The following is a 15,536-nucleotide window of genomic DNA, read 5'->3' on the forward strand; positions in this document are numbered from 1 at the left end:
AATCTGAGTATGCAGACACTGAGATTGCCCTTACAGCTTTCTTGCCACCCTTGATTTCCCTTCAGGTTACCTCTGTGGGTGCAGTAATGATCACATGTTTCAGTGCACTGGATGAAGGTGACTGCAAATACTGAGGCTTTACATGCAGATGCCTGAACTTTTGCTTCCTGAATCATAAGTGTCATTCAGTAATTTGCTGCTATTCATCTGTCCTCTGCCATGGGAGCCAAGAGGTGTAACTACCTCCAAAAGTGGTTTTCATAGTTTAGTGTCTTCCATCACCTTCAGAGGTGGTGGAAGACAGCCTTCATGTCATTAGTTAACACAGGCAACTGGAGGGGTTTTTCAGGGTGGTTTTGAATTGCATTTCATTTGCTTTCTGGTTCATGCTGACAGGTACAAGCTGGAACACAAGAGGTTCCAAAGAAACACAAGGAAAAATGTCTTCCCTGTTGAGATGAGGGAGCACTGGAAGGGGCTGCCCAGATGGGCTGTGGAGTCTCCTTCTCTGGAGACAGTCAAACCCACCTGGATGAGTTCCTGTGTGGCCTACTCTAGGTGGTTCTGCTCTGGCAGGGGTTTGCACTGGCTGAGCTTTCGAGGTCCCTTCCAACCTTGAAGATTCTGTGATGTGTTCTGGTTGTTTTTCAGAAAGAAAGCAATCTCTGCTGCTGTCTCTGCCACTTCCAGAAGCGTGGCAATGCTTGAAGGCACTGCAGTTGGACATGGTGTGTGTCAGATACAGGAACAAGTTTTAGACAGTCCAAGACAAGAGACAAGTACTATCTCCATGGTGCTGACCTCTGTGTGTTGGAAGGAAATACACCGAGCTACACAACAGCCACCACCTTTAACCTGCAGGAATTCTCACCAAACAAGATGCTGCTCCTGCTCAGAGGAACAATAATGACCCTAAAGCTTGAGCCGTTGCCTAGGCTGGTGGGAGGAAGCCAACACTGTTAGCAGCAGCAGAATGGTTACAATAAGAAGTGAAAAAGGTGTGCTCATCTCTCTGAATGCACAAGAAATCTTTCCTGAGTATTTAGGAGTATTGCACTCGCTTGCTTTAGACATTGTGATTGTTTCACATATATGTTAAAAGCAAACAAAATAACTCCCTAAAAGACAGATAATTCACCCTTGATGAGACTAACCATGGAAAAATTCAAAGAGAAGGAAAATCTTGCTGAAACTTAGGAGAAAACATGAACTAAGGAGATTAAAGACTGTTCTGCAACCTTCAAGCTTAGGTTTGTTGCCATGTGAACAATCTCTTCATAGTTCTTAGTACATTAGAGAAAAAAGGAAAATGGTGCAAGGTAAAAATCTTCCACTGTGGACAGATTTGCTAGAAAATTAGAATTGGAATCTGCTCCCTTCAGAATACTTAGCAGACAGGTGCATGTTTAAGAATTTTATTTAACAGTCTAAATGTATAGATTTACAACTGTTCTCATTTCTGGTAAGTAGGACTTCAGCCAAAGTTGTATTTCAGGAGGGTGGGTACACAAGTGAATATGTGTGTTACCAGAGGAGCCAGTTACAGCACGGAGACTACTAGTAAATATAACAGAGTGTGAAAGGGATTGCACAACAGAGCTATCAAAAATATTATTCAGAGTTGTTTCAATTTTCATAGTCCCCAGATTCATATTCTTCCTCATCTTCATCATCAGAATGGTCATAATAATCCCCATATTCAACGCTGTAACTTGCACTTCTACTGCCAGTAGTAAATGCAAATGCAGGAGATGAGCCTGCAAGACATAAGTGAATCCAGATTAAATTAGTTGTGGATAGTAGCAAAGAGGAAAGTATGGGTTTGGACCTGCACAGCAAGATCAGTGTTTCTAAATCCTTGTTAAGTTTTCAAAGGAGAGGGTTTTTATCTGAGGAGCTGACCTCATACCACAGAAGCTCATGACATAAAAGCAAATTTCCTTATAATTCACACTTTAAGATGTTGAAAATACATGTAATTCCCAATACGAGTAAACTATGAGTTCAGTCCTCTGCGTATTCTGGGCACCTGAAAATATCTCCAGAACCAGTAGTTTTAAAACCACTTGCAGAAACGAGGCCAGTGATGAACTGGACCCATGACAAACTCCTCTAGAGCAGGAGGACAACACATCTTTATCCTTTGTTTGCCAGGAAACCTACTTTTCCCCAGAGGATGAAGGATGTTGTTCTTCAGGACAGACCCTAGTGCAACACAGTGGTAAAGCTACTTCTTACATCTTCCCAAACACTCTCATTAAGGAGCAACAACTGTTTCCTTCCTAATTTTTTGAAGAATAAACATCTGAGTGGAACTGCCCTGGTTCAACAGCTCCCTCAGCTACCACAGCTGTTGTTCTGGGTGCAGAGTTCCTACTACCATCAAAGGGCTTCTGTAGGGTAAGGATGGTGGAATAATGTGTGTCTCAACTGCATGGCTATAATCTACACATTTCTGTTTTCTGGAAGCTGGTATAATTTGCAGCAAATTATTACAGTATTAACCCATTTTGGGATGAAGAAAAACACAAAGAGAACTTAAAATGTGGGCATCTGTAGGTAATTTCCCATGTCCTTCATTTGCTCTCTGACAAACCCATCCTTTGTAACCTGCCTGTGTGCATTTTTATGTTCCTTACATCCAAATAAAGAAAGAAATACCATCAATGACTTTCAGTCTTGCAGAGGCATATGTTGCACCATGCTTATTTTTGGTGTGGCAGATGTAAATGCCTTCATCTGATTTTTTGAGGCCTTGAATCTGCAGCCAGCTTGTCACACCGTATTTCTGAGGCCCACCTCTTGCCTTGGAGAAGAGAAAGAAATAGTTGAAATTGCGGGTCAAGGAGATACAATGATGCTTCTCTAAATAATTGTGGAGGGATTAAACATCATTCCAACCTTGGCTTTCTGTTCACTGCCCTCATGCTTTGAATCTGTTTGTTTCTGCTGCCCTCTGTTACAACTTCTTATTGCTCCGTGCCTTCGAGTTCGTGCTTTACCATCTCTGCTCTTTTAACTTCCTTGCCCTTCACAGTGTTTCTTCCTGTTTCTTCTCATGCTCTTGCTCCCCAGCACTCGGCCTGTCTCTTGTCCCAGCACCTCTTCATGCTGCTGCTTCAGAGCATTGCCACCTGCCCTTGAGCTCATAGTTTTCTCCAGGACAAGAGTAGCAGGCAGGTCTGGGTGAAGGCCAAGGGGCCTGACCAAGCTGACACTCAGCATCCAAGTTTTAAAGGATAGGAATGACATACCATGAGCTTTCACACTTCCTGACTATCAGTTTCAACTGACTTGGGCTAAAGCCTCTTAAAGAGCTAAGCTTTCTATCCCAGACAAATAACACCAAACAGATGTTAAGAGATGCTCTTATGCTGAATCTATTAATAAGATAGGTCTATAGCATTCAGTTTAAGCCTCTGAGCTGACCAGAATTTAGATGTGGCTCCTCATACCATTATCTCTGAACAGCTCTAAGTCAACTAATCACACTTGTGTTCAATGCTGCCTCTGCAAACAGCTCAAAAGCCTCAAGTTTTACCTGTACTGAGATGTGGGCATCATCTCCTGGCAGAAACATCTTATTCCCCCTTTTTTTCCATTCAAGGTGTGGCATAGGATAGGCTGACACCTCACAGCCAAAAATGACATCGTTGCCTGTGAAGTTCTGCACATCCTGAGGGGGCATAGAGATAACAGGAGCTGCAAAGGGCAGGCAGAACAGTGCTTTAGAAGACAATGAGACAGAGAACACAAACACACGTGCATGCAACATTGATTCCTATTATATGTGATGAAACCAGTTTGCCTTTTGCTATCTCACACGTGATTAAGAGACACATGATTCCAAGCAGCATTGAAAGCTCAGAACACTGTGTCCTGTTAAAGGATGAGCAGGCTTTATGAAAACCCTTATTCCAAAGGACTTGTTGTCCTTCCCTTGAAACTTAAAACTGTAACTGACAGTTGTATTTTTGTCCCTTGAGTATGATCATGGACCAGACTCAAGACCCACCAATCCAGCAGCCAGTACTCACCTAAACCTTCAGAGGGAAGTACCACACATTCTGTAGTAGACAATCACAGAGTGACTTGCTTGTACATGATAGTTCTGAGTTTTCTGAGGCTGTCATTGCCTTGAACATGCTAAAATCTCCTCTGTTAGCCATGGAACTCATTGCAGCAAGTTACAGAACAACAGCATTAAGGTTTCACATTTGTCCTCAGTTGCTATCAATTTCATCTCATGTTTTTGTTATCAAACAAATAATACAAGTGATTGACATCCAATCATTTTTACAAGGTTTTAGGTTTTGTTCATCATTAGATTTCCACATACTTGTTTCCTATTGTTCTCTTACCCTCACCCCCATCCGCTCTTTATTTATTGCCTCTGAACTATCCTCTCCCACTGTTTCCCAAAGCAAAAACTGACATTAACCAGGAGAGGGAGCCAGTCCAGGCAAATGAAGACAATGAAAAACTAAACAATCACCCGATGCATTCATGCTTGATTTCAATACACATCCCTCCATAAGCATATATGAACACACTAAGTGTTACCAGGACATGACGACATTCAGCAGCAGAGAGCAAAATAACTTATTTGCTGTTATCACAGCTTCTCTAGTTTGGAAATCTCTGCCTTTTTTTCTCCTCTATTTATCCTCAGCAAGAAATAGTCTTCCTTCTAAAGTCTGTTTCCTTTCTGTTTCTGTAAGAGTGTTTAAAAATAAATGCACTTTCTGGGCCATTAGACTTGTATTTAATTATTGGAGAGGGAGTTGTACATCTCCCAGGTACTTGGAAGTAAGAACTTATAGTACATAGTATTTGTACTTGCAATATTTGCCTCAATATATAGGTACAGCATTTATGCTTCAGCATTTGAAATTGTAACAGCCTGTACCAGGTTTTCAAGGAAAAATTTCTAATACATTTGGTAGCTTCTCAGGACTGGTACCTGTGCAGACAATATCACATGTATACTCATTGAAGTGAAATTGCAACCAAATTACATAACAGAGAATGAATTTCCCCATTTATGAATGCCTCTGGAATGAAACCTGCTGTTCTTCAAGAGGGTGGTTGGACTAGATGATCTCCAAAGGTCCCTTCCAACCCCTACCACTCTATGATGATTGTATGATTTTCAAACTAGGATACTTAAACCCTTAAATGCTTGTTCTGTCCTCAGAACCATACCCTCAGAACCTGTATAGTGTTTCAAAAAGCTTGCATTCAAATCAGCATTAACTGAATATCTTGGATAGGGATTTTTTTGCCTGTGAGTTTACCACGTAGGATCTGATATTAAAAACCTGTTGTTTTGATTCCCTTTCTTGATAGCCATAGAAAGCATTCTGATGTCACAGTGTCTGGAGGTGAATGTGCAGTAGCTGCTCCTCTCCTTTTAGAGTCCCAGTCGTGAATTATCCTCATGTATTACAGGAGACATAAATCAGAAGCCAGGAAAAGTAAATATACTGCTTCAACCTTTCACAGTCAGCTTTAACCCACTGTCACTCCAGGCTCAGGAATTAGAGAATATAATCTTTATTTTCCCCTAAACTCATGCTATTTTTTGCTAAACTGTTTGATTTAATGGCAGAAAATTTCATGGCTTCTTTGTTTTTTCACTCCAAAATGTGCATTTAAAAGAAATGCTGTGACACAGCTGAGTATAATGAGAATCACTGCTGGATTTTTCTGTTACTTTGCTAATCCATCAGCAAGAGAGGTTTGAATGGGAGTGTGGATAGATTAAGTGTGAAGAATCTGTATACAACCAATGTACTCAGTAACCTTGGTAAATTATTAGATAAACTGATCAAAACTAGCTCTGAGGAAAAGAAAGGCTTTTTCAGTGTTTCTTTAGGAAGCTGGGCCTTTTTCTGGTGACAGATGAAAGAGGAAAGGCTCTACTCTTCTGATCAAAGGAGTTTATTGTTAGTTATTTATTCATTGGTTGCTGTACACAATTAATCCATTTGGCATCAATAGCAAACAGCAGATGCTTTGAAGGAGAAATAACAAAACAAAGTGCTTGGAGTTGAGTGAAGGTTATATTTATAGCGCAGTACCAAAACCCACAGTGGTCAGTGTTTGTTTCTCATGCAAATTAGAGTCAGAGGAAAGCCAGTGCCTCAGCCAGGCTGCTCCTCTCAGTGCCCGACTCCCTGTTGCCTTTTGTCACCCGTAGCAGGCATGAAAGCGCAGCCGGTGCTGCCCCGTGGCACAGCAGGGCTTGCTGCCAGGCTCATACAGGGCCCAAGGCACAGTGCCCTGTGGCAGCACCTCTGTGCCCCTTTCCTTGTTGAAAGGCCCATGTTTCTGCCAGGGTCTAAATCAGGGTCTCCAGATGCAGCCTGGGCAGCCACTGCCCTCAGGGCTGAGCCACCCGTGCCCACTGGTGTCTGCAAGAGCTAAGGAGACTGACCCTGTTTTTTGCTTAAGTGAACTCTGCACAGCACTGACATGGTTTGAACTTCCCCCTCTCAGCTTCTACAATCTGAGTGATCCTCTGTGTCCCTGGAGAGCAGCTCCAGCCTTTCTGGGAACTAGGGAAACAGTGGGGGTGACGCCTTGGTGAGAGGTGTGAGGCACCTCAGGGGTGACTGCAAGGCCTGGTGAATGACAACACTGGTATTTAAAAGTGGGAGCATTTCCAAATTAAAGCTTTTTGTATGTGAACACTTCTGTTAATTAATTAGAACAGACCATTGCTTTAAGCCTGCATGCCTGAGCAGCTGCCTCTACTGCAAAGCTAACATTGCTTGCTTCTAGAGAAGCACTTCTAACTGAAACCTTCCTAAAGGCATTCTGCTGCAAGGACTACTGCCATTTTAACTCCAAATATGAACACCTACCTGAGGGCTAACAGGCTTACTGTCATACTGTGTGCATTGAGTTTTCCAAATGTCTCTTTACTGACAAGCCTCATTTCCCAGCTTAATACTCTAATGGCAAATAAAGGATTCTTTAATGGCTCTTTCTCTTGCAACTAGAGAAAAAGAAGTCTGATATTAGCTGTTCATCATGTTTCCTTTTAAGCATTCAATATCCAGTGTTCTTTCAATATAAAAGCCCAGCATACAGGCTGAATTGGAGGCAACAGTGTGCTGGCGAGGAGTGGGTAAAATGTACCCAAGTTACTCTCATATATGGACCTTTGCCAGAGATGCAATTTCACATTCCCAGAGCTCTGACCCATTTATGGCCCAGAGACATCTTCTACTTACTTCATTTACTAAAAAAAAAAAAAAAAAAGGATTAACCCCCCCTCACATTCAGAAAACAAAGAAACAAAGGCCAGTTCACTTTTTCATTTTATATTCATGGGACTTAGGTGAAAGGTGCCCCGGAATACAGACTTGTAATAATGTGAAGAATGAGAACAGCATAAGAGCAGGAGGCAGGTTTCCCTCATGCAATCCAGCTAAGAATCCTTCCACTAACAATCACCTCAACTAACTGTTCATACACCATAAGTGTCAGCAGGGAAACTGTTTCAGTTTGGTTTTGTTCTAATCTTTGAGTGTCTGATCCATGGGTCAGTTAGATTTTATCACGATTCTACGACTGGGTTGTTTTGGACTTTCTTGTGTAAAGAACAGACTGTGTTAATCAAACCCTACTTTCTCCTATTGCCTCTGCCTCACTGCTTAACATATATAGACACAGGTGGATCTATGCATGCATACAAACATACTTTACATATATTTAAGATCTGCATTGCTATCACCACTTTACTATCAGGTCAGTCCTCATGTATTTGTCCAGTCCTCCCAGGCTGTCCTGTCTGTTTACCTATTTCCAGCTACACATACAGTTTTTGTAGAAAACATCTCATACTCTGCTTGTTCAGAGCAGAGCTTGTCTGTAGATCAACTTATTAGTCCCCCTGTGATTTAATCCACTAGTCTAATATAGAGGCTTGTCACACACAGGACTGGGTACCAACTTCTCAGCTGCATGTTTAACACAAAGTAGCATTCTAACAAAATACTGATAATTGTAACAAAAATGCAGTATTAGTTGAATAAGATTAGATGAGAGCATCTAGTAACACACCTGAAAATAAGAATCAGACCTGCTTTCAGTTTGAAGTGCCCCTGTACATATTACCTGATTCACATGGTCCTTCATGTTTCATGCTGATGTTTCTTTTCGTAGCGTAAGCCTTGAACTGACAGATGTTCTCGTAGGTTTTCCCTTCAGGTCCGCAGATGCTCTCTTGAGACTTGCACACACACTGGGGTTCAGGGACTTCCCCAAACCTTACTTCATCAGCATCCAACCTGCACTCCAGGTTATCTCCACATTTCCCATAGAAATGATTGCCTTGGTCCAAGTCACAGGTCTGACCTTCCACGTTTCCACACTCAGGGCAGCAGCCGCAGCGATCCAACGCGGTCCCGGCAGGACAGTCTTTGGGCTCAGAGCAAAGTGCCAAATCACACTTGCCACAACTATCTCCTTCCCTTAACAGCCTCCACCAACCTCGGTGGTACAGGGCAGGGAAACTCTGAGAAACCTGCAGCAGTACTAGCAGCACTGCTGTAAGCATCGGGTGCTTCATCTTGAGAATGTAATGAACAGGCAGGAAAGGTCCTTGGAGTAAAGCCAGAAGGGGGAAAAACAGAAAGAGAGAGGGGAAAAAAAAGGAATGAGCTAGTGAGAGAAAAACATCACAATCCTTTTTTGTTTTGTTTTAGAACATAAATTCTGCTGCAAACACAGGCTTTTAGAAGAAATTAGCATCAGATTCCTAGTCTGGAACTGATGATAAACACACACACAAAGCCACCGGCTTTTCTAGTGCAGTTTGGAATGTGAGTATTGCTTGCAACAGAAACCAAACTGCCCCTCCTGACAGCTGGGCTGAAGCTCTCTGAAAAGCTGTTTGCTCGGTGTCTCCTTGAGCCAAATTCACAAAGTGTTGCTTTCCTGAAGCTACATTATATTGCAGCTATTGTAGAGAGGGGAACAGGGTAAATTAGTGTAAAGTGAAGAGATGAACTGCTGTGACCCTTTCCCTTCCTGCCCCACAACCACGATCAGTTGAAAAAGACTGTCACAAAAAGATAAACATGGGAACAAAGCAGCACCCAAGACACCAGTACCCTAGAGCTGAGACAGTGCTCTAGATATTGGAGCAAGGTTTAACACATCAGTGACCACAGCTAGGGGGTTCTGAATGAAACAATTTGCTTACAATCTCTTTACAAGCAAGAGACAATCCAAGACAGCTGGAATTGACTTTAAACTCATGGATTGAAGGTAAGGGTTGCCTACACTCATTAAAGAACCCCATTGTTCTCTCTACTTTTAGTTCCTTTTCAGTGTTCATGGGTGTCTGTCTGGTTTGCAACCCAAAACCCAATGGTCTGCAAGCCATTAAAGACACCCCAGAAGGAAGTTTTGCTAAAGTATGAAATGCATCATTTGTCTTTTCCTGCCTTTGTTTCTTAAGATGTACTCACACTAGGAGCTATGAAGGAGAATGAAAAATGTGTCTGACTTCTTTTCCCCACATTTTCCATGCATAACTTTCTGCCAGTTCAGGGAGATGGGTTTGCAGGGTCATTTCTTGCCAGGTGTTGCACTTCATCCATCCCAGGATTTAGGAATGCTCCTGCCTCATAGCAGAAAACTCTTCTCCCTTGCAGTACTGAGGAGGTTTCTTGGCTACAGACCAGAGGCTGTTGTTATTGCTGTTCAGCTCAGAACAGATGCATCTTACTGTGTGTTGGAGGTAGAAGTAAAGCACAATGGACTCAGACCCTGCAAGTATGGCTCAATAGCATGGGTCTAGGGTTAGCACTCCCTACCAATGACACATCTTTGTGTCTTTGTTAGCACCTCCACATACAGCACATTTCTGAGACACTTTTAACAAGGTGAAATAAAAATCAAATCATGCTTGTGCCTCCTTGTCCTGAAATCATCCACAGATGGCTTTGTGTTGCATTGTGTGATACCGGTCTCACATTCCCCAGTCACATCCACAAAGGCAGGTCTTTTGGGAACATATGTTTCCTTTCCATCCCAAACACCTCCATGGTTTTTCCCAACTTCGAGCTTCATACCTTCTGCACCAATTGAGATTACCTCTGGGCTTTGTGTGAAGTAGTAGGCTGCTCCAAAATCACTTCATTCTCCCAAACTTCAGGTAATGCCATTTCGCTCTGGCCTGTGTTGCTGAAACACTTCTCAAAGCCAGCCTGGAGAGAGCTGCAGGGCACTGCTCCTTTCTGTGTGATGGCCAGGCTAATTCCTGCTCTGCAAGGCATGGCTTTGCTTTGAACACAGAATCAGACTGTAAAGGAGTAAATTATGTGTGTAATTGATGCTTTTAACATTGAGAGGCAGGAAAAAAAGTAACCACTGATTTTAATAGGAAATCGATTTCTTGGCCCATCTCCTTATTCTGCTTAATGTGTTCTATTCCACACTTCCTCATCAAATTCTAATTGGACATTTAGTTTTGCATTATAGGGTCTACTCATCACTGTCTATTTTATTATTTGTGCCCACAGCTGTAGGAGATGAATATCTAGAGGATAAGGATTTGCCAAGCTCATATGAAGTCAAAAAAGGGTTTCTGTTGGTGAAACTCTATATGCAAAGTGAAGGCAAAGCAGGAAGGGCTGCAGGTCAGCACAGCCCCTGTTAAGGCTGAGCTTTCCCTGGCATCTTCCAGGAAACCTGGGATTTGAGGGCTGGAAAACACAAGTACCTCCTATAGGAGGTACCTCCTATGTCCTGGCACCGAGGAAACCAATCATAAATATCCTAGAAAGCATTTTTGGCACTTACCTGATGAATGTAATCTGAGTTCTTGGTGGGTTCAGCATTTGAATTAAGAAGTGGGTATGTTCCTGGCCTCCTTTGAACAGCTGCCCCTTGGCAAGTGATCTGCAGCTGAAGGGAACTTGGCCACTGACTCCTGAGCTCACCTGAACACACTGGGGCAAGGAGGGGTTAAAGCACTGTGGTGGGATGTGGAGAAATGGCCTGATGGCTGTCTAAAAGGTCTCTTTAGCAAGGCAGTTGTGACAAGCTGAGCAGAGTGGTACTGTAGTGGCTGTGTGGGAAGAGTCAAAGCAAGGGGGACAAAGGTAGAGCAAGGAAAGAGAGTGGGATGTGCAGCTGCCTTTGAAGCAGCACATCTAGAGGCACAATCCTATTTGGTTCAGTAACAAAATATTTCAGTGTGTCTCTCATCCCTGAACCTTCTTTTGGTAGGTTTGGTGGGGAAAAAAAGTGTTGCTTTTTATCACAGTCCTCCAATTGCCTTGACCACAAAGATCTCCCAGAACAAAACCCAAGCAGCAGGGGATTTATGTCACTGGTGGGGCTTGGAGACAGGCACCATCCCCCAGGAGCTGCCAGGAGAGCTGCCAGGCAATGCAGGGCAGCCTCCACAGCCCTCCAACCAGGGGAGGAGAAAGGCAGCTGCAGTGCATGAGGGGAGGCTTCAACCATCATCTGTCAAACAACACGTTGATGAACAACTTCTTCAGGAGGCAGGTTGAATGGCATTAATGTTCCCTCAGTTTCAGGGCAGTGCTGGCTGTGCACCCATTCCCTCCTTGGCTTTTTCTGGGTATTTCCACATGGTATGTTCAGCACCAGTTCTGCCTCCAGCACAGGGAAGGGGCAGTGAGGGGACACAGCAAAATAACCCAGTGCTTCCTGGCTCCTCAGACTGTGTCTTCCACCAGGACACAGTCAATATCTTGCAGAATAGTTTCTGGAAGTGAATTGTTAAGGAAATTGTATTCCTCTTCATTTCCTGCCTCCTCTTGGGGCCGTGTGATATGCTAAGCTGCTGCCTTGGGTTGCATTCTTCTGCTTTGCAGGGCAATAGGTAAGCTACAAGGCTGATACAATTGGAAATCCTGTTGCTAGTGGTTCCTGAGGTACTGCTCTTCCCAGCAAAACAGGGTTCAGCTCTTCATTCTGTTTTTATTTGTATTCATGTGAGTTTTACTTAAGGAAAAGTTTCTAAATCTGGCTGCTGCCAGACCTGCAGGTCGGGTTCTTACACCAACACGAGTCCTGGGAGGAAGACTGGCAAAACAAGAAAAAACAACTTGGAGGTGTCCTTTCTACGTTCTCTATCCTGCAGTGGATCCTCTCCTTGAAGCCAAGTTTGGAAACTGTATTGCTCTGCCTCTTAGGTTGTATGAAGCACCTGCTCTTGAGTTTCCAGCAGAACCGCTGATGGGCAGCGGGATGGGCACAGGCAATCCTGGATCTCCACGGTTCCTTTTGTGGTGCCAGTCCTATCTGCTGACACATTGCTTTCATAAATCTCATCATTAGTGCTGTAAACACATGAAGTATAAGTTAATTCTACTGTAACATGATTATTAAATCCATTAATCAAAGGCAGGAGATCTGTAATTAACTTATTTTCCAGCATTAAGTAAATGGTTCTGCTGTGAGCTTTAAGCAAGCAGTTGTTCACTAATATGCAAAGTACAATGGGGTTAATTAGAGTGTAAGGCTGGGTAATTAGATAATTCAGTTATAATTTTGGTGTATTTTAATAACATATACATTTTAATTATGTTCCTAAAGTTACAATGGAGGATCCATTCTTTGTGTTTGGGGTTTTTTGGGATTTTTTTTTAAAGCTGTTTCATCTAGTTTACTAAAAATGAAACAATATAAAGAAGTGACTGTCTGTCTCCTGCCTGAAAGCTGCCAGTTTTCATGTAAGGCTTCAAGGAGGTTTTCAGTGACAGTCCTTGGGCCTATCTCCAGCAGTGTCTGACTGCAGGCAACTTCTGGTTCACACTTCAGCCACATCCTTGGTGGTGACTGTAGGCATTCAGCTTTTCATTTCCAAAGACAAAAGAAGGGCCTGCTAGCACTGATCTAGCCCCAAATGCTTGTGTTTGATTTAGTATAGGCTTACTGATTCCTTTTCACAAGCAACTGTTCCTTTCCAAGGGACAGATATTTCAAGAGCCCTTGCCAAGCCTGCTGCAGGCTTCTGCTGTCTTTTAAAGACCACCAAATTTCTGACAGCTTGCTGGTTGTACCCAGAAATGCTCAAACCTCCTGTCTCATAACAGGAAAGTGATACTGGAAACATTCAGGCAGTCAGCAGTAAGTATTCAAGCCTTTCTCTAATGCCCTGCTTTTGAGAGGTGAGGGTTACAGTGAGATGTGCACAGAAAGCATCATGAAGAGACCTCTCCCATGTGTCCTGCCCACACTTCCAGTCTTGCAAATCTTAGTTGTTCCTCTTAACCTTTCTCTCTATGCATTAATCACAAGTTCAATACAGAATCAATAGCCATCATCATTCTCCTTGCTCTTGAGGGAGTGGGCCATGAAAGTTTGTCTACCTCCTGCCTTCAGTTTAGAGAAAGCTGATGGAAAAGCATCCCCATATCTTGCATGGAACACGGTCTCTTCAGGTGTCATGTCCTTCTGCAGCAGACACTGCAGTTTAATGCAGTGACACAATTTGTGTCCAAGGCAGTTGGTGCCTGCATCAGCAGTGGCACAGTGGTGCTCTCAGGTACAGCAGAGCTTCAAGCACACCAGCACCTGGCAAAACTCATTCAAACCTCCCAATAAAACCAGACAGAAAGTGCAGAGCACATCAAAGTGTGCCTTGCACATGCTGCCAGCCACACACAGAAATGGAGCACTGGGCCTGGGGGGATGGAGGCAGTGACCAAAAGGGATGGGAGATGCAGGTAAGGCCCTGGGGTCCCCAGGCTCTCCCAGGCTGTGGGTGGCATCCACTTATCTGTGTCACCAAAGGACAGATGGTGTGGCCTTGGAGTGGGCTGCAATGACTGTGGGTGCCCCTTGCTGCTCCTCCTGGGTACAACTTTGAGCGGTGTGCTGGAAGCCTGACCTGGGGCTTATTGTGGACCTGCAACAAACTTGCTGTGAACATTTGGAGAGGAACTGGAAGAAAAAAAGCCAAACAACCCCAAACCAAACACTGTTCTGTCTCTGCCAATGTTTTGAGGTGCTTCCACCTAACAAAGGCTGAAAAGTACTGTTAGCTCTGGCCAGTGGCTGCTGAGAGTTGGATGTGTTTGTGTCTATCTCTCCATCCACGTCCTGGCAGAGAGACAGTAACAAAAGGCAGACAACAGCAGGTTTAAGCTCACATATTAGACTAGTTTGCCACTAGTTACTTGTACCAGCAAAGTTCTTACAAAGAGCAAGCCCCAGCATTTCTTGGGAAAGCCTAATAGAGAGAGGGAGAGCTCAAACTTGCAGACAGTGAATATAGAGTCATTTTCATTTTTCTTGGCAGCCTTAATGTTGATGGATAGGACAGTTTGCCTTGTCCAGTTTATATAAAATGACTTCATAGCTGGATATTTATGAGAAGTTTCATTTCAAATAATATAGTTCTTGCCTGTGGCAGTGCTGTGGTTTAGCCCTGTTATTACTGGGAACTAAATCTTTAGGATATTCTAACTACAACTGCAGGGCCTGTTTGACCTACCCAGCAAAGTTAATACTTTCCAGAGCAATGGAAACTTTATAATGGAAAGTCTCATTAGCAAAAACTACCTCTCCCTAAAAGCAGCCAGGAAATCAAGCCCAGAGAGGAAACTTGGGGGCTTTTCCCTCGGCTTTACCTGCTTTGTCTCACACAGCAATGCTGAAGAAAGCAGTGTTTTCCATTACAGCCCATGTACAGATAGACTGTAAGGATCCTTCTTTAGAAAAGCAACTAGAAAATAGTTATTCACAGATAGGGAAATTCTCTCAGCTTGTCTCTGCTGCCCACAGATCTTGCATAAAATTCTCTTGCCTCTTGAGGGAAATGGGATTCACTCCTGGTGACAGATCCTCCCCTGGGGCCAGCATTGTCAGAGAAGGGCCAAGGAGGAGGCACTAGTATCCTCACTGAAACTTCTAAGTGACTTCTGCATTCTCAGGCTTCCAGAGGGCCAAAGTTCTCAGGCTGTGCTTCCAGACAGCTCAGTGCTAAGCAGATGCAGCTGCCCAGCAGATGCAGCTGATACCTTGTCCAGGCTGAGAAACCCTAAACCTGGAAATCTCTTCTGCTTGAAAACTGTGCTGGTACACACCTGTCTCTGTACCCTGTAGAGTACACTGACATCATACAAAAGCCTTTCTTTTTGAAGGAGAAAATATCCCAACTCTGTATCTAGTACTTGCTTCCCGTTCTTGGTCCATGGTTCAAAACTCTTCTGCTCGTTTAGCTGAGTAGCAGGGATGATCACCCAAATGTTAGCTCCCAAAATGTGCATTGCTTGTTTGCAGCCATAAGTACCTGCTCTCATCTGATGATGAAAAGTCAGACACAACACAGATTTTTGTGCTCAACCAAAGCAGCTTGCAGTTCAATATTGAACTCTCCTGGTGAATTGCTAAGTGAGTATAATGCAATTAAAAAGAGTTTCAAACCACAGGATCTTTGAGGAAAACTGCAGTCTGTTTGAGACACAGATCTCCAAGGGCTAAGGAGAAAGAAGGAAAATGCATCAAATCATTCATTACAGGCTTAACACTCACCT

At 43.4% G+C, this 15,536-nt stretch overlaps 1 protein-coding gene across 1 annotated transcript; it reads right to left on the reverse strand.

Annotated features, from left to right (window-relative positions):
• Positions 1 to 1,626: 1,626 nt before the first annotated feature.
• On the reverse strand, positions 1,627 to 8,581 carry LOC104560742 (kazal-type serine protease inhibitor domain-containing protein 1). The gene is made up of 4 exons (XM_010206174.2): positions 8,128 to 8,581; positions 3,542 to 3,702; positions 2,662 to 2,806; positions 1,627 to 1,757 (listed from the first exon to the last, which is right to left on the reverse strand). The coding sequence occupies exons 1-4, from the start codon at positions 8,579 to 8,581 to the stop codon at positions 1,627 to 1,629; spliced, it is 891 nt and encodes a 296-aa protein (XP_010204476.1).
• Between the last annotated feature and the right edge of the window lie 6,955 nt (positions 8,582 to 15,536).

This window comes from Colius striatus, chromosome 9, assembly GCF_028858725.1.
Source record: "Colius striatus isolate bColStr4 chromosome 9, bColStr4.1.hap1, whole genome shotgun sequence".
NCBI classification, from domain to species: Eukaryota; Metazoa; Chordata; class Aves; order Coliiformes; family Coliidae; genus Colius; species Colius striatus.